The sequence below is a fragment of the Ictalurus punctatus genome, chromosome 1 (assembly GCF_001660625.3).
Source record: "Ictalurus punctatus breed USDA103 chromosome 1, Coco_2.0, whole genome shotgun sequence".
Taxonomy (NCBI): Eukaryota; Metazoa; Chordata; class Actinopteri; order Siluriformes; family Ictaluridae; genus Ictalurus; species Ictalurus punctatus.
In genome coordinates, this window is record NC_030416.2 from 1,985,575 (window position 1) to 2,005,015 (window position 19,441).

Sequence of the window (19,441 nt, forward strand, 5' to 3'; positions counted from 1 at the left end):
CAAAATGTCCAAGGTAAGGGAATGGCTCCTTCCTGGTTCAGGTCTTATTACTAATCGTCATCAGTTTGTAGATTAAGATAAATATAATACATTCAAAGATGATTTGATTACATTAATAACGAATACGTTTTTTCACCATCTTTATTTATTGTTTATTGCATCCATTCTTCATCATTCTTCAGCATCTGCATGTTAGCTGTCATTCTGTTTCGCCTCCTCCTTCACTACCAGGGACAGGGATTAACACCTGGAAATTCTCGTGTGTGCTTATGCCTAGATCTTCACCACAAAGTCATATTACGTGACACCCATTACTAGCTAGGATTGTTACTGCTAGCTTAGCTGTTAGCAATGTACATAATATATAGGCTGTTGTTTGCTATCTTGTTGTTTGCTCAGTCAAGCCCATGCTCTGTGCTGTCAGCACTACAGAGCTAGAGTGTGCGCTTCCCTCGTTTGTCCTCCCACTGAATAATATAAGATCCTCGGCTACTATGTCAGGCAATGGCACGGTGCGCACTTCATGTGTCAGGACGTTGGACTTGCTGTTGTTTTTTTTGTGTTTTTTTCCTGCCGTCTGTGATCAGTATTATTGCTGTCACCTGTGTCTCATCAGAGTTGGGTGTAACGCATAACTGTATTCAGATTACTTTTTACCTGCAGTAATCAGTATTGCAATCAGATTACAATTTTAAATTCCCTTGTCTATTTTAAGTTTCCCTGTTCCATAGTTGGTGTTCAGTGTTGCTACTGTAGGCCAACCCTACGTGTCTCAGGAAAGTTTTTTCTGTTTTTGTGATTTTATTTTTCTCTCCTAATAATCTTTTTGTTGGATTACTGCTTTGAGGATAATTTTGTGTTGTGAATTTTATGTTGGATTATTTATTCTTTGGATTTACCGACTGAACTGTGTGGATAACATTTGTTTCTTGTTTTTTGTTTTTTACCCCAACTTTTACCCCGTTTTGAGTTCATCTCTGCACTTGGGCTCATCCCCTCTCCAATGGCCCACTGATGGAGCATCTGATTCTCACGCTGCTGACCTGAGTGGAGTCCAAGCCCTGACAGCATGAAGCATGCAGAATGGCTCTACACAGTTTGCCGTGCATTCCGGGACTTATCTTTGACCCTGAGGCTCCTCGAATCCAAGCTTTGTGTGATAGATCTGTGAAAATACAGTTAATGTAGCAGCTTGAATATTTGCTTCTAAATATCCATGTGTGAAGGTGTGTGTGTGTGTGTGTGTGTGTGTGTGTGTGTGTGTGTGAGGTCCTGTATTTACTTAACTGACCCACAACTTGCACATGGTGTGCTACAGCAGTGATGACTTGGTGAGAGGAAAAACTTACCATTAGTAGCTCTCTGAACCTCTGAATAGTTTCCTTCATCTTTTTGTATTGCATCTTCAGGATACGGTAAGCCTCCCGCTCTTGTTCTGACTCCTAAAACACAGCCATGGTGCAGAAGAGGTTGCAACCTTGAGAGCTTAATGTTCGCGTCTACAATGGGCCTCTTCCATTCGATACAACATCTAGCGTCTTTTTTTTCCCCCGTTTTAATTTATTTATTCATTTTCATATGATTTATTTACATGTGATTCATTTACATGTGATTCATTTACCTTTTCTCTTCTCTCCTACCTTCCCTTTCCCAAATATTTCACTGAGAAGAAAAAAAATAACAAAAAAACAAAAACAAACAAAGGAAAACAAAATTAAAAGTACCCCCCCCACTCAATAACTGTCGCTGGTTATATAAATATTATAAAACCCAACAACAGGCACAAAAATTTAAGCGGGAAGTGTCTGTAACTCCATAAAGTATACAGTAAAGGGATGCCATTTATAAAAAATAATAACAACAATAAATAAATAAATAAAATAATTAAAATTAATAAATAAAAAAAAATTAATCTAAGTTAGGAGTGTATACAATACCTGTCTTTGCATTAGAGTACCAGCAACTATAATATATCTACCGTTCGCATCAGCGATAACATTAGTGGACGAAAACTGTAACCTTTTTGTCAGTTAAAATAGCGACCCCTCCTACTTTCAAATTAAAGTTTGAGTGGAAGACGTTTCAAATATGTAAAAACCTTATATCTCTTGACAGGATTTCCTCTGATGTTCCAACAAATAAATCTTAAAGGCGTGCCTGTCCCAGGCGGAGTGGGACCCCCCCTCCCCCCCAACACACCCAAAGTCTCCATAAAACAAAGGGAGACAGCAGTGTTTCCCACCAAAAGTTGTCCACAATGTGAAACCAACTCAAAGAGTAAACCGAACTAAGCAACTAAATTACCTAAACAAAAAAAATTCCAGTAAGAGAAAAGTCCCCTACTGACTTCAAAACTGATAAATAGTCTGCGCACTTTAACAAATATGATGTCCTTAACTTTTAAAGACTTGTAACAAATAATATAACACAGTGTGGCACGTAAAGATGAGGAAACAACACTAATAAAATGAAATAAACTCTAACCCAGTAAGAGCATCAAAACAGAGAAGCACATTAATACAGAAGTAAATTTAAGAGGAGTGAGTCCACAAAATCTAGACGAAGTAATGAACCGACAATATCTTCAATAAGAATCCGAATTCTGTACAGCTGGAAGGCCGAGTGCAAAAAAAGAATAAAAGTGAAAAAAAACTCCACTATATAGGTGATGCAGTTCACCCCGATATCAAGAGTTTAACATAGTCTCCTGCTCCTGCTGAACACCGTTATATGTAATGCGAAGCCGAGCCGGGTGAAGTATTCCATAGCGAGCTCCCTCAATACCACGAAGTTGACGCCGAACCTCGTTAAACGCGGCCCGGGCCCGGGCTGTCTTGGCTGTGTAGTCAGGGAAAACGGAGATGGTCAAATCCCTCACTTTAATCCGTTGGATCTCTCTCGCACGGCGCAAAATATCAACACAGTCACTGTGATAGTGGAATCTGCACACAATAGCTCGTGGTCGTTCACCAGGCTTGGGCTTCCGCTGAAGGGTCCGGTGGGACCGGTCCAAAACCGGCTCCTTCTCCAGACCAAATGCCTCCTTTAACAAGGCCGCTACAGCAGCAGTTGTACAGGTGTCAGGGCCCTCTGGAACTCCCACTATCCTAACGTTATTGCGCCGTGACCTCGACTCCAAATCCGCACATTTATTCTCTAATTGAGTCACGGTTGCAGTGAGAGGCTCGATAGTAGTCTTCATATGAACTATGTCATCGGTGCAACCGGAGAGAGCGTGCCCCATTTCCCCAACAGTACCTTTCAGTGTTGATATGTTAGCCTCGGTAGCGACTTTATCACCAGCCTGCTGTGTTTTCACGGCCTGCAGGTCAAGCTGGATAGTAGACAGCGCATCCCTGAACATGGCCTGAAACTCCTTTTTAAAAATATCGGCAATGTCCTTCCTCAGTGAAGCCAGCAACTCAAGCTTGAGTGCGGCAGAGTCAGGGTCACTGCTCGGGGACGCGGATTCAGGGGGAGAAGGGGACTCGCTCACGGCACGCACACTAGGTCTCAGTCGTGTCTGAATGCTACCACGGGTTTTCGTGTTCTTTCCAGACATCTTAAAGTACCACAAAGTTAAAAGTGCAAATAAGGAAACGAAGTAGAATAAGTCAAAATATATTATATGACCAAAAAGCACTAATTAATTATAATTTTAATCGAAATCAGCAGGAGCCTCCAACTTCGCGTCTTACACCATCGAACACCGAATTCAAATTTTTTCAACATCTAGCATCTTATACTAAAAGTATGTTCAGGTGCACACTGGCTTGTGGTGTAACTCCTCATTCACAATTTCTCACTTTATTTCAAACTGCCTAATGCAGGGATTGACTTACCTGCTTTATAGCGTCGCAGTGCATCTCTCCATCAGAGAGCATTATCTCCAGCTCCCGCACTGAGTCTCGCAGTGTGTGCAAATGGTACTTCAGGTCCAATATTTCATTCTTCATCTTAGCCTTGGACTGCATCGCTTCCTCCTGCAGCTTGTCAGCTGCAGCCAGAGAGACCTGGAAATATAACAACCAACTTTGTTGCCTTTATTTGCTTCTACACACACAAACACTTTTGAGGACATGGCTGAAGTTTTTCATGGACAAAGGACAAAATGTTCCTAAAACATGACTAAACAAGAATTCACACACACACACAGTCAGAGTTTACAATACCAGTCATGGTTCCTACATGAGAAAAACTTATATGGGTCGGGTAGGTATGACCTGTGGAGTAACTCATCATGTTGCATGAATATCATGAATCCTCACATTATTTCAAAAGGAACTGCTTCATGAAACGATTGTCTTACTTACCGGCATTTCATCACACTTCGTGCGTGTCTCAGAGTGCTCTTCCTTCAGCTGCTGCACAGAGCCTTGCAGCGTGTTCACCTGGGACTGCAGGTCAGACTTCTCTTTCTCCAACTGAGCATTGGACTCCATGACTTCTTTGTATTTCCTCTCAGCTTCAGCCAGACAGGCCTGCTCTCGTTTACGCTCCTAAAACACAGCCACGGAGCAAAAGAGGCTTAAATTTTAGTGCTTGCTGTTCACATCTACAGTTAACCTCTTGGGTTATGAAGATGTGTATTAAACAGACACAGATAAGGTATATAGAATCTGCTTCTGAGAGCAATTTGTTTTGCTTCACAATGGCTTTATTTGGGTGAACTTTGACATGTAAATTCATGAGTCTTGGTCTTGTGAGCGAATATAAAAACGTGTAGATGGGACTGTGGTGTCTTTTGGTTATTATTAATTAGTGCTCACTTGAGAGTTTTGCCTTTGCTCTTTTCTTACTGTTTTTTGTTCTTACACTAAGGTTTTGTTTTAAAAAATTATGGCTAAATTATGACACACAATGTACTACAGTAGACATGAGTGAGAGGTTAACATACCGTTAGTAACTCAACGTGCTGTTCCTTCAGTGTACCGTGTGCTTGAAGTTCTAACTCATGGTCCTAAAACACAGTCATGGAGCAGAAGACATTCAGAATTTGGTACTAAATAGGCTACGTAACTTCAATGCATCTTCAAAGTACAGGAAATTTTGAGGACTTCAGACAGGACATAACATTAAACAGATTCAAGGTCCAGTTCTGTTGGCCAGACATTCGTAATGATGTTCAGAGCTGGTCTAACAGCCTGCCCTGGACATTGGTTGGTGAATTCTCCTGCCACTCCAAAAACACCACTGCACCCCCTTCCATTAATTGAGATCACCTTCGAAGGAATTGGACTGGTTCACAAAGTTCACAAAGAGTTACAAAGGCAACTTTTTTGTGTAAGTCCTGGTAGATTACACAGTCACTCACCAAACACAAGAAAAAGTAGTTTGGGAAGAGCTCTAGTCCATTCCAGACATAGGGGGTAATCGAGGAGTCCCACAGTGACTGGTCCTTGTGCCCAAGATGGACAGAGCTCATAGTTCTGTGTGTATTTTTGGAAAGTCAACTCAGTGTCCATGTTTGATGCACATCCAAATGCACTGACAACTGCTCAACCAGCTAAGCGTAGCTTGCTTCACTGAATTTTGATCCATCGCTGACTACCAGGGTTTTCCCTCATGTCTGACTTCATCTAGGTGAATGTTGATTTTGTTGGTGAATGTGTGATTTCGCTCAGTCTGAATTTTGGCTTATTGGTTTCATTAAAGGTCAAACTTACTTTTAGTATAGTTGTACTCATTAAACTCAATTTGTCCCTCATGCTTCTCAATTGCTCACACTCCTAAAACAGCCATGGGGGAAAAAGAGAGGTTCAAACTTCAGTGCTTAATATTTATATCTACAACATCTTATAGTAAAAATACAGTTTTTATTTTGGTCAAGTACATATAGCCTGTGGTGTAACTCATTATACTGCACCTTTGATTCTTTACATTATTTCTAAAGGAACTGCTAAATGTAAGTATTTTTCACTTACCCTTGTTACTGTTCTGAGCGCTCCCTGCAGATCACCCACTTTTCCGTGCAGAGTGCTCAGCTCAGCTCTCAAGTTATTCTGTGTGTCAACTGACTCATAGTAGTCTGTTACCAAAAATTCATAATGCCTCTCAGCTTCAGCCAGAGAAGCCTGGAAGTTCAAAAACCAAAACTTGTTGGCATTATTTATAAAAAAATTTTATACACTCATAGTCATTTCAAGTCAAGACTCAATTCATCATTTGTCAGAACAGATTGAAATGTTCTGGTTCTGATTTCATAAAAAGAAAGTCATACCTGAAGTAAGTCTATTTCCAGATTTAAAGTTTTCTCCCGCTCATTGGCAGTGGCCAACACGTACTCAAGAATACGCTTTGTTTTCTCGTAATTCTATTCGACCAAAAATAGCATGTTGAATTAGAAATACATGATATATATGCGTCTTTGCATTATTTCTAAAGGAAATGCTTAATGCAGGTTTTTCCTCACTTACCTTTGTTGCCTCAGCACACTTATTTGTCATTTCCTGCATGGAGTTTTGCAGTATGCCCATCTTGGACATCAGGTCAAAGGTCTCATTCTCCAGATGAGCATTGGACTCCATTGCCTGCTTGTATTTCCTCTCAACCTCTGCCAGAGATACCTTTTTTTCGTACACATGTTCAGACAGTACTTGACATTACTTGTCGGAACAAACTGAAATGTTTTGTGGTAAAATATGGCAATATGTCCCCAAAGAAGGTGACTAAACATGAATGCAAGGACACACACAAAACATAATAACATCATGGTAACGTGAGAAAAAAAACTTACCTTTAGGATACTGTGATCCTTCACCTCTCCCTCGCACACCTAAAACACAACCATGGTGCAGAAGAGGTTTCAACTTTAGTATTTAATGTTCAAATCTACGATGAGCCTCTCCAGTTCAACTGAGACAGAGTACTGTAGCAGGCATGACTTAGTGAGAGGGCTTGCCTTGAGTAACTCGTCACACGTTTTTAAAGTTGTCTTCATCTCTTCGCAGTGGGACTCCAGGATTCTGTGAGCCTCCTGCTCTTGCTCCAGCTCCTAAATCACAGAGTAGAGACCAAAGAGGTTTAAACTTGAGCGCTACAATGGGCCACGTCCATTCCATTACAAATTAAACCTAGCATCTGAAATTCAAGTACATATAGCCTGAGATGTAACTCACTATCTTCACAAGTCTTCACAGTATTTCTAAAGCAGTGGTCAACAACCCTCTTCCTGGAGATCTACCTTCCTTAAGACTTTAGCTCCCAATCATAATCTTGCTGACCTGACCATCTAATCATTGCTTTAAGAAGTTCTTGATCACCTAAAACAGGTGTGTTAGATTTTGGTTGGAGATGAAACCAGCAGGAAGGTAGATCTCAAGGAAGAGGGTCGGTGACCACTGATCTAAAGGAATTTTCTCACTTACCGTCATTATCTCATTACACCTCATCCGGGTCTGAGCAAGCTCTTCGTCCAACAGCTGCACACAGTCTTCCAGTGTGTTCACTTTGGACATCAGGTAGGAGTTATTTAAATTAATATCTCCTACCTGAGTGTTGGTCTCCATATTCTCCAGCTGATTGTTGGTCTCCATCGCCTGCTCAGCTTCAGCCAGAGAGTCCTGGAAAAACAACCAAAGCTTTATTTACTTCCACACATAAACAACACCTGTGAACCGCGCCGTCAGCCTTATTATCTTCAGCAAGACTGCATGTCGGTCATTTCTGTAACACTCACAAAAAGACTCAATTTCCTCTCTATCTTTTCTCAAAAAAGGACAATCTCTTTTCTTTTCTGTCCTTTAAAAAAAAGGGGGGGAGAAAAGTATGAGTGAGAGAGTTCAGGAAGTGTGATATGACTTGCTCCCGTTTCATCACGGGGAGGACTGCACGATTTCTGTGTGAAGTGTCTAAGGATGGTGTACGCAATGGCAGCCCCCGAGAGGTCTGACTGTGCGCATTGTGAACGCCTTACAATTAGGCAGCTCTGCTCACGACTCACTCTCTTCTCGGAAGACGAAGGTAGTTGGGTTGCAGAGTCTTGCAGATCTTGAGCCAGAAGGGTGTGCTAAAACCTGAGCGCAGCATATAAAGAGCAGCTTGAAGTGATTACTAAGGCTGGATGAGCTTTTTTCTCCCCAGTGAAAATAAATCCCTCACACTGCAGAAAACGCCCGTTTTCCAGAAGTGCATGACAAAATATCACGCATCTGGGGTAAAGCCAGGCATAAGCGATTTTTATAACCCCACGATATCGGATTATTCGGTCATCATGGGGAATGAACGGCATGGCTATTTAGCTATGCTGAAGGTGGAGGAGGCACTTGCGAGCTACCTCTCTCCATCGACAGCAGGTAATTTAGGGGGGCCGGCTTTGCCATCCAAACCATGTAAGGCCACCGTGACATTGGTGGGCAAGGCCTATGCAGTAGTGGGTCTTGCTTGTGGATCACTGCAAACAATGGAAGTGTTGCAGGCCTACCAAGCAGACCTGCTGAGTGAGCTCGACATAGGGTGGCATTCAGCCAGTTCCTTCCCTGTTGGCTCGAGTTCAGCGCTAGTGCAAGGGAGGCACAGAAGGTGAGTACGGCAGCACACCTCCCCCCGCAGACAGCCAGGGGGACCGGGCAGCCACAGTCGTGACCTGCTACTAGGTCTGATCTGAGAATGGTCATAAATGCCAGGCAGACAAAGAAGAAGCGATCCTGAGGGGCCGTGGAGGGACGTATCAGGCGACATGAGGTTGTTAGGGTACTTAGCCCCCAGTACTACTGTAGGGCCTCCCCTAGCCAAGGCTGTTCCAAGTTCTCTGGTGAGCGAGCTGTCACAGGACAACGAAAATCTGATGCTTTCCCTCCAATACAATGTGGAAATGTTAACGTGACTAAAAGACCATCTGGCAGCGTGGTAACTACTGCCAAATGTGTCTCCAAGGGTTCTGTCTACTGTAGGAAGTAGCCAGCACAGAGCAGAGCCTGACGTTAGCACAGGAAGTAAGATCCCTCTTGGACAAAGGGGCCATAGAACATGTACCCCATTCCTTGAGGGAGGGAGGTTTTTACAGCCATTATTTCCTGGTCTGCAAAAAAAGAGAGGAGTGTGTAGCCAGTTTTAGATCTGCGTCATCTGAACTGTACTCTTCGGACATACAGGTTCAAGATGCTGATGCCCAAACTTATTGTTCCACAGATTCAGCTTGAGGGCTGGTTTGTGACGATAGATCTAAAAGGTGCATATTTCCACATAGAAATATTGCCCAGTCACAAGAAGTTCCTGAGGTTTGGAGGCAATGCATACCAATATTGGGTTCTTGCCTTCGGGCTAGCTTTATCTCCTTGCACCTTCACAAAGTGCATGGATGTCATTATGGCTCCATTGTGACTCCAGGTCATCCGTGTACTACACTACCTGGATGACCATTTAATTCTAGCACGATCCAGGGAACCGGCGGATCAACATCAAGATGTTGTTCTCGTTCACATGAAGAGCTTGGGGCTCAAGTTGAACCTCAGAAAAGTATGCTTTCTCCAGTGCAGTGGACAACTTTTCTAGGGGTTAGGGGTGTCTCCTAATAGGGGTGTCTCCTAATCGCAAGACTGTAATGACAGACACCTCCCTCACGGGCTGGGGAGCAGTCTTAGACGGCTGTCCAGCTCACGGTCTCTGGAGTGGCCCTCATCCGGAGTGGCATATAAATTGCCTAGAAATGCGGACCATATTTCTTGCACTGAAATTCATTCTTCCTCAATAGAGAGGCCACCATGTGTTGACAGAGAACACAGCGGTGGTCTCATATATCGACCAACAGGGAGGATTATGTTCGCGCCCTCTGTTCAGGCGGGCGCAACTAATTCTTCTCTGCGCGGAGGGAAAGTTTTTGTCAGTGAGTGCAATGTACAGTCTGGGCAACTGGGATGTGGGGGCAGACATCCTGTTGAGGCAGGGGCTGAGGCCCAGGGATTGGTAGCTCCATCCACAAGTGGTGGCGTCCATATGGTGGAGGTTTGGCCAAGCGGAAGTGGATGTGTTCGCCTCCGAGGAGACAACACACTGCCCGCTGTGGTTCGCCCTTACTCCTCCTGCATCATTAAGGCTGGACGCCATGGTGCACATGTGGCCGAGGTCACATCTATATGCCTTTACCCCGATCGCTCTGCTCCCACAAGTTCTAGCGAGAGTTTGCCAACATTGTCTACGTCTGCTGCTAGTAGCACCTTATTGGCCAGCTCGAATATAGTTCTCAGAGACTATATCCTTGCTAGACAGCACTCCTTTGGAGATTCCCATCCGCAGCTATCTATTGTCTCAAGCTGGAGTGTTGATTTATCACCCTCAGCCGGAACTATGGAAACTGTGGGTCTGGCCCCGGAGGGGCACCAGCTCATAGATTCTGGTCTCACAACTGAGGTTGTAGAGACCATGTAGAATGCTAGAATGGCATCCATGACGAAATTGTATGTGCTCAAGTGGCAACTTTTTGTCTCGTGATGTGAGGAACATCAGCTAGACCCAACGAACTGCGCAATAGCTATAGTCCTGGAGGTCTTACAAGGACGTTTCTCAGCGGGGTAGGTACAATCAGGGTCTACATGGCCGCCATTTCGGCCAGCCACGCCCCTATTGATAGAGCCTCTGTGGGGGCAACATCCTCTAATTTTGTCTAGTCCTGGTAGGTCTGTCAGGTGCCGCATTTGAGCCCTTAGGGTCAGCCTCTGAGAGGCTTCTGACTCTAAAGGTGGCTCTTCTGCTAACCCTAACATCTCTCAAGCGAAATTTTTACTTTGTAATAATTTTGTTCTTGTTCTGTTCATGTTCATCAGAGGATAACGCCTAAGAAGGCCATGTCATATCACTGAGATCAGTACAGAATGTTTATCTGCTTACAGAGACACAAACAAGTTCTTCTGTTCAAGGTTCATCTGCACATCTTCTAAGTGTTATGCCACGCCCGGCAGATGGCACTGCGACGCAGCTTCGGACTATACACATGACTCTTGTTTTGGTTCGTTCGCTTCCTGCTTAGACATTGGCTTATGTGCGAGGGTGTAGCTTGATTTGAGCCAGGTGCCTGTGTTTAATTTAATTATGTAGGCTATTTAAACCCCTCATGTGACTGCGCACTTTGCGCAGTATTATTAATTGTAACGTTCTTAATGTTTAACGCGTATAGCTATAGCGCCGTGTGCTAGTGCAGTAGCTAATGCGTGTAGCATGCTAGCGGTCTCATGTCCCGGTTCTGTTCTCGAGTAAAGCCTAGACTATAGTCCCATGTTTCATCCAGATAGTCCTGTCCAACATAGACCGTGTTTCTTGTGTTTGTTTGTTTATTAATAAAGACATCGCTCCTGCATTTACTTCCTGCCAACTGTCCTGTGTATCGTTAGAGAATACTGCACCTGAGCAATGGAAGTAGCAGGAGAACCCCGAGTCGGAAAGTTTCTTTACTTCTGGAACTTCCCGACAATGGAGGAATACTACGCCTGGCAGCGCAAGCAGCAGGAGGAGCACCAAGCTGCGGTAAGGAGGCAACAGGTCGATTATGAATCTGCACTATGGAGGCAGCAGCAGGATTTGCGGTGGAAGCAGCGGATGGAAGAAGCAGATTGGCTGCTCCGCGGCATGGAGGAAGCACTTCGCCCTCGTCTCGTGGAGCGGAACAACGCTCCACCTTGCTGCCCTACGGAAGATCCAGTCACGCTGCCCAGGCCGGAACTGAAGGCCAGCCCAGAACTTTTTTTGTGGGGGGCAATGGGGACAGCAGAGCTCCAGCCTGAGGCCTATGGGGAGGCCTCAGCTGTGGAGCTCCTGCCTGAGGTCAACGTGGCTACCTCAGAGCTACAGCTTGAGGCCTATGGGGACGTCTCAGCTGTGGAGCTCCTGCCCGCCGAAGAAGCTGTCCCGCTGCCCTGCCCGGCTGAGGAGGCCGTCCCGCTGCCCTGCCCGGCCGAGGAGGCCGTCCCGCTGCCCTGCCCAGCCGAGGAGACCGTCCTCCTGCCCTGCCCAGCCGAGGAGGCCGTCCTCCTGCCCTGCCCAGCTGAGGAAGCTGTCCTGCTGTCAAGTGCTGCTGGGGACACCGCCCAGCATTCCAGTGCTGCTGGGGGTGGTGCCCAGCTTTCCAGCGCCGCTGGGGATGGTGCTCCGCCAGTCTTCTGCCTGGTGGAGACCTCCTCATTTTCCGTGGCAGCGAGAGACAGCTTTCCCAGGGGCCCAGGACCCCCGTTGGAAGGGGGTTGTTGGGGCTCCGGGAGCAGCGCCTTTGGAGGGGGGTTCTGTTATGCCACGGTCAGCAGATGGCACTGCGACGCAGCTTCGGACTATATACGTGACTCTTGTTTTGGTTCATTCGCTTCCTGTTTAGACATTGGCTTATGTGTGAGGGTGTAGCTTGATTTGAGCCAATTATGTAGGCTATTTAAACCCCTCGTGTGACTGCGCACTTTGCGCAGTATTATTAGTTGTAACGTTCTTAATGTTTAGCGCGTATAGCTATAGCGCCGTGTGCTAGTGCAGTAGCTAATGCGTGTGGCCTGCTAGCGGTCTCATGTCCCTGTTCTGTTCTCAAGTAAAGCCTAGACTATAGTCCCATGTTTGATCCAGATAGTCCTGTCCAACATAGACCGCATTTCTTGTGTTTGTTTGTTTATTAATAAAGACAGCGCTCCTGCGCTTACCTCCTGCCAACTGTCCTGTGTATTGTTACACTAAGACCCTAAAACAAAGCCTGTTTGTACTGCCTCAAACCGCTTCTTATCGGTACACAGAAGTGTCTCATGCTCTGCCTTTCATATATATATCACATATATATACTCTCATTATTCTATCCTGCTTTCTTCTATCCTGTATTAACCATCTTTCTGTAATAAACTTTTTTTTACCTTCACAGGAAAAGTCTGCGTGTGTTGTCTAATTTCCACGACAATTTGGCGTCTCCTGGCTGGGCTGAGCGAGTCTTTTCAGCTTTGCTCGACAAGAAGTAAACTGGAGTCCGTGTTGCAGGCAGGCAGTTTGCCCTTTGTTGTGCAGAGCGAAAGACCAATGCAGCCTTACCACTGACTGGTAGGAATCTTCAAGAATTTAGAATTAGAATTTTATGATGTCATAGTGTATTGCTGTCTGTATGGAAGGGAGTCAAAATGATATAAGAAATGCGTGTATTACATTGAGAGAGAAGTATTACATGGAGCGATTTCTTATAAGACGGTCCAGGAACTTCGCCTCTGTGACGGCAGAGATATTGGTGTTTCTTAGATCACAGCTTCAAAATAAGATATATACCGACGGGTGTGTGTGTGTGTGTATATATATATATCTATATATATATATATATATATATATATATATATATATATATATACACAATATAAGAGAGAGAGAGATAATAACAGTAAAAATATTTGCTAATGGAAAGAGTCCGGTTCGAGCAATAAATAAGTAAAGAGCGTACTTATTAAGAAGCGCATGAGGCGCAGTATTTTTGCGGCGGGTTATTATCAAGTGGCATGCCCCACTGACTCATTCCATCATACCAGCGGTACATGATACATTTGACAAAATTTAACGCACAAGTAAATTTTACGTAGATAAAAAATAATAATAATAAAAAATAGAAATTATTTTTAAAAAAAGAAGGGAAGAGAAAACTGTAAGTCCTACCAAATTGCTGTTTGCGGACTCGCCCTCACAGGTAAACTCTTTTACATTCTTAAGGTTTGCTCTATTAAGTTATATGATTAATTGAATGTCTAGAGATTTGGCACACATTTTGAACCTTTTCTGTCTTTGCACGAGAATACATATTCACTTGATTTTCCTAGCACGTTAAATTAATTAAAACTTTGAAACTTACAGAAGCTAAAAAAAATATATATATGGGAAAGACATGGAGCAAAGCATATCCTGTGACGCATGCTTTGGTATGTACAGGGTGCTCATATGTTGATCCTAATATCACATTTATGCGTGTGAATTATGGGGAAGGATGTTTGAACCAATATGATGTATGGGTTAAAGAATGTGGTTTCCTAGAAAAAAGGTAGTTTTGGTCTCAGACAGTTAGAACAACAGAAATTTAATTTGGAAGCAAAGAAGAGAGATATTCCTAAAAGTAAAAAAAAAAAAAAGAAGAAGAAGCACAGTCTTTGTCTGACTGGAAGGCATTTTCTGAATGGCAGAGCAAGGCACATAAAAGAGAGAAAAAATGTCAGGCAGACAAGCTCTCTGTTGCCCCTTCCTGCCTTGACTTTACCCCTGGATTAGCCAAGGCACTAAAACCACTTCCTGTATCCTAGGCCTGATTATATTCCTAAAGTGCCTACATCTGCAACCCAGCCAGTAGTGTTGCAGGCTTTCTGCTTTCTTATGTTCCTCAAACCAGAACAAGAGAAATTGCACCGACTGTGTGCAGTAAGGGCTCTCTGTACTTACATCCACGGCTCCAGCCAGTGGCGTAAGTCAGAGCAGCCGCTGGTCGGCTTGGGCGGCGACAGTAGAGGTGACACTGTGTTGAAGCAGTGCGTCTCTAATTGGATAGTGGAAGCAATCTCTGTCGCTTATGAGGCGCATTGTCTCGCTACGCCTCTGGGCATAACGGCTTATTCCACTAGGGGGGTCGCCTCCTCGAAGACTTTGTCCAGCCTGGATATACATTCCCGACCTGGCTCGAGTGTCTTACAGTGACCTTCAGACTCGGATCTTTTTGAACAGGCCGTACCCTCAGTATGACGGAGTGGGTACTCTCGTTCCCACAGCGTTCAGCTAACGCAACGTGGAGGTCCCTTTGAAAGGGAACATCTGGGTTACGCATGTAACCCTGTTCCCTGAGAAGGGAATGAGACATTGTGTAACTTTGTCATACTGGGGCATGCCTGTGAATTGCGTCTTCGCTTCAGATAATAGAGGCTGATGGCGCGGTTCACAGGTGTCGTTTATATATCACACGACTCTCTTAATTGACACGTTACCTGATCAAGGCAGGCCTATAAATAGGCATGATGCTATACAAGCTTCAGATACCGGTTACGCACTTCCCACAGCGTTCAGCTAACGCAACATCTTGTTCCCTTCTCAGGGAACAGGGTTAACCCAGAATTTTACCCCAAATATATATATTTGTTAAATATAGGTGTGCAACAATTATTGACACCCTTTTAGTCAATACTTTGTGCTACTTCCCTTTGCAAAGATGACAGCCCTGAGTCTTCTCCTATAAAGCCTGATGAGGAATATATGGCAAATACTTGGCAAGGGATCTGAGACCATTTCTCCATACAGAATCTTTCCAGATCCTTCAAACGCTGGAGGACTCTCCTCTTCAGTTCACCCAATAGGTTTTCTATGGGTTTCAGTTCAGGGGACTGGGCAGGACTTTGATTTTGTGGTCAGTAAACCATTTTTGTGTTGATTTTGATGTGTGTTTTGGATCATTATCCTGCTGGAAGATCTAACCATGCGCCATTTTAAGCTTTCTGGCAGAGGCAGTCAGGTTTTCATTTAATATCTGTTGATATTTGATTTGAGTCCATGATTCCATGAATCCTAACAAAATGTCCAGGTCCTCTGGCAGAAAAACAGCCCCAAAACATTAAAGAGCCACCACCATATTTAACCGTGGGCATGAGGTACTTTTCCATATGGCTTATCCCTCTGTGTGCACCAAAACCACCTCTGGTGTTTATCACCAAAAAGCTCTATTTTGGTTTCATCTGACCATAGAACCCGATCCCATTTGAAGTTCCAGTAGTGTCTGGCAAACTGAAGACGCTCGAGTTTGTTTTTGGATGAGAGTAGAGGCTTTTTTCTTGAAACCCTTCCAAACAACTTGTGGTGATGTAGGCGACTTCATATTGTAGTTTTGGAGACTTTCTGACCCTTAGACACATCTAACTTCTGCAGTTCTCCAGCTGTGATCGCTGGAGATTTTTTGGCCACTCAAACCATCCTCTTCACAGTGATTGAGACGATATAGACACACGTCCAATTCCAGGTCTATTTATAACATAAGAACTTCTTAATTATTGCCCTGAGGGTGGAAATGGGCATTTTCAATGCTTGTGCTATTTTCTTATAGACACTTCCTATTTTGTGAAGCTCAACAACCTTTTGCCGCACATCACAGCTATATTCCTTGGTCTTAACCATTGTTATGAACGACTAAAGGAATTCGGCCTGTGTGTTACCTCATATTTATACCCCTGTGAAACAGGAAGTTATGGTTGAACAATTTCCTGTTCCTATTCACCCAGGTGTACTAAAAAATTTTTAAATATCAATGGGAATATACTTCAAATATATTGTTCTCATATGAATTCATAGGGGTACCAATAATTGTTGCACACCTATATTTAACAAAGATATTTTTATAAACCTGTGTTGTGTTTGCAATTGTTTGATATCCATGATATCAGAGTATTCTTGTGATTTTTTTTTTTTAAACAAAAGATCAAACGGTTAAACAATAAAGACAAATATCCACAGCCTTCTTTGCTCATATTTACCAAGGGTGCCAATATTAGTGGAGGGCACTGGGTATATAGTATAGAACTCCTAATGTTATCCATGTAGCAGGTGGAGACACTAAATGTTCTGACAACACAGGAAGAATGGGATGCAGAGGGATTGGGTTGTTGTAGAAGATTGAAAAGGTTTCCAGACACAGCTAAATGTCCTGACTTGTCTTGTTTCAGACAAATTTTCATCACGTGTTTGTAGCATGCAGTCCATTAAATTACACTGCAGGGCCATATCGTCTACAATACAATGTATAGCATGGGAACATTGTGTTCATCAGAATTCTGAGGAAACTTTATGTATAAACCAATTTTCCTATCTTTCCCCCCAAAAAACGACAAACTAAATACTCTGGTTTAACCTAGTAATGGAAAACCAAACGTCATTTCCTCCACCCTCAAGTGTCAAACTCTTCAATTTGAAAATTTACAGTGGCGGATATTCCCACAGCCAACTGTGTATTTTATCAAAACATCCAATCATATATTCATCGGTTAGTCTGTCATTTTATGCAAACTTTTCTTAAAAGATCCAATGACAATTTCTACATTTTAAGGAAACATTTGTTTTTATAAAGTTGTAGGAGCATTTATAACCGTTCTCAAAGCATTAAGCTAGCTAATCTAAAATTATTAGCTGCATCAATCCCAATTTTTTCATTAAACTTGGAAACTATTCAGTGCTGGGAGGCTAATTTCAGGGAGAATTTAAATTATATAAGGGTTCTGAACGTACACTTATTATATGTCTTATTATATGTATATATAGCTGTTTCATTGGCTGAATGTGTTTTTTTATGCTTATTAAATATGTAAAGTTGTAACAAATCACTGCTACAATATTATAATAGAAAGTAAAACATTATTACAATAATATATATATTATTATATATAATAATATATTAACTTTACTGTATAACCAGACACCAAAGACACTGAAGCAGATACAGACCCCAGATCTCTTTTAACAAAACATCATTTAATCATTCATCAGAGAACCAGGGGAAAAGCTGTTAACATTTATTTACTGGCAATAACATCTTAAATATACATTTTAAATACAAAACATAACCAGCGTTCCATTAAACAACCGGATGCTCTGAGTGAAAACAAGTCTCATTAGTCTCCAGTGGCCATATCTTATTAATGTATTTTACATATTCATCTCTTATTGCTACAATATTATAATAAGAAATTTGTGTGTGTGGGTGTATAAATCTTTACAATCATGTTTTTTTTTGTTTGGGGTTTTTCCATCCATCCATCCATCTTCTATACTGCTTTATCCTTTTCAGGGTCACCGGGAACCTGGAGCCTATCCCAGGGAGCATCGGGCACAAGGCGGGGTACACCCTGGACAGGGTGCCAATCCATGTTTGGGTTTTTTTTTTAAATATATATATATAAAAAAATCTTTATATATTTATTGTTCTTGAATTGATTGCATTCACAATTTTATATATGATTGTGGTTTGGGGAGTACCTCAGGGACGGCTCCGTCACCGCGTGTGACGCTGAGTGCATCCTCATCAGACCTCAAGCTTAAATCCGGCGAAGAAATATCTTTAGTCTGCATTGGGTCTGAATACAAAATAGGTAAGTACTTTAAAAAATAATCACATGAACCTGCATGAACAAAAATAAGCTATTTATCATTATATATATATATATATATATATATATATATATATATATATATATATATATATATACACACACACATACTATATTAATTTCCCACTAATAGAAGTCTAATTCTTTCTACTAGCGAGAGAAAGAGACAGAGAGATGGTGTACCTTGGGTGAGAGTTGTTCTAACCATTGCCAGGACGCTTCTTAATAAAATAATAAACTCCTGTGGCCATTGCTGCAGCTCCAGTCGCATACACCAGGAGTCGCAGTGTAAAATCTCCAGCCCAAGAGCGAGCTAAACTCATAAAATTTTGCATTGTAGCACTGAACTCGATCAAACTCACCATTAAACGCAGTTAAACTGCCTGTCTGTTAGACAAATTCAATTAAACACTGTAACTCGTTTCTGTTCTACGCTCTTTTTACCCCCTGCTTCATCTATGATGTCACAACGATGGAACAGAACAATTCCAGAGCTCATTACATCAACCTTCCAGGCTATAAAAAAAATTACTATTACTACTGCTTTATTCTCCTCCCATACTTAACACACCAACACAAAAATATGTTTCTATACGAATCACATCTACATTTAAAATATATATATATATCAGTGCTTTAACACAGAGCTTGTTCTTTTGCCACTCTGTGAACTAAATTCAACGGATCGATTAGACAAAATATTTTCAGCTGTCCTAATCAAACAAACACTTAAATGAATATAAAAGTATTCATATATTGACTTATACTATAAGTATTATAGTATTGTTGCAATAAAATCAGTTACAATAAGAGCATATTTTTTTAAAAACAGTTTAAACAGATTCTAAATACAGAAAGATGTCTTTTTGCTGATTCATTATAATTATGTACTCTTCCTTACACTTATATGCAGAAAGAAAGAAAAACGCTTGTGAACAGGTGTTTTTTTTTTTGTTTGTTTGTTTTTGTTTTTTAAATTAATGGGTATGTAAATCATTCCAGTGCCCTATCTGGGGCCAAAACACACACATGTTGGCTAGGACAGTGGTTTTCAAAGTGGGGGCCGCCAGGGGCGCCCGTGGGTTCTCAACAATTTGGTGTGAAAAATAAATTCTCACTCTCAGACAACCACACACACACACAATCAATTCCTAATGTAAAGATGTGAGATGTAATTATTAATTAAAGGGGGGGGGGGTATATTCAGAAGTCTGTATTTTGAATGTGTTTTAAAGACATCTTTGAGTTGTTTTCACATTGTGGACAACATTCGGTTTCTGTAGGATACACTGCTGTCTCATTTGTTTATGGAGACTTTGGGTGTGGGAGTTTGGAGGATTGTGAGAGTAAGCAGAACATGCCAATGCTTTGAAGGATGTAAT

General features: G+C 42.4%; 1 protein-coding gene across 1 annotated transcript; it reads right to left on the bottom strand.

Moving 5' to 3' along the window:
* Positions 1–1,081: 1,081 nt before the first annotated feature.
* On the bottom strand, positions 1,082–12,961 carry LOC108277559 (leucine-rich repeat flightless-interacting protein 2). Its single transcript, XM_047158807.2, has 13 exons — positions 12,816–12,961; positions 7,368–7,562; positions 6,902–6,994; positions 6,737–6,775; positions 6,417–6,566; positions 6,221–6,313; positions 5,925–6,074; positions 5,667–5,729; positions 4,898–4,960; positions 4,314–4,499; positions 3,843–4,013; positions 1,350–1,442; positions 1,082–1,165 (listed from the first exon to the last, which is right to left on the bottom strand). Exons 2-13 carry the CDS (start codon positions 7,533–7,535, stop codon positions 1,118–1,120), a joined length of 1,317 nt encoding a protein of 438 aa, XP_047014763.1. The 5' UTR covers positions 7,536–7,562; positions 12,816–12,961; the 3' UTR covers positions 1,082–1,117.
* Positions 12,962–19,441: the final 6,480 nt, after the last annotated feature.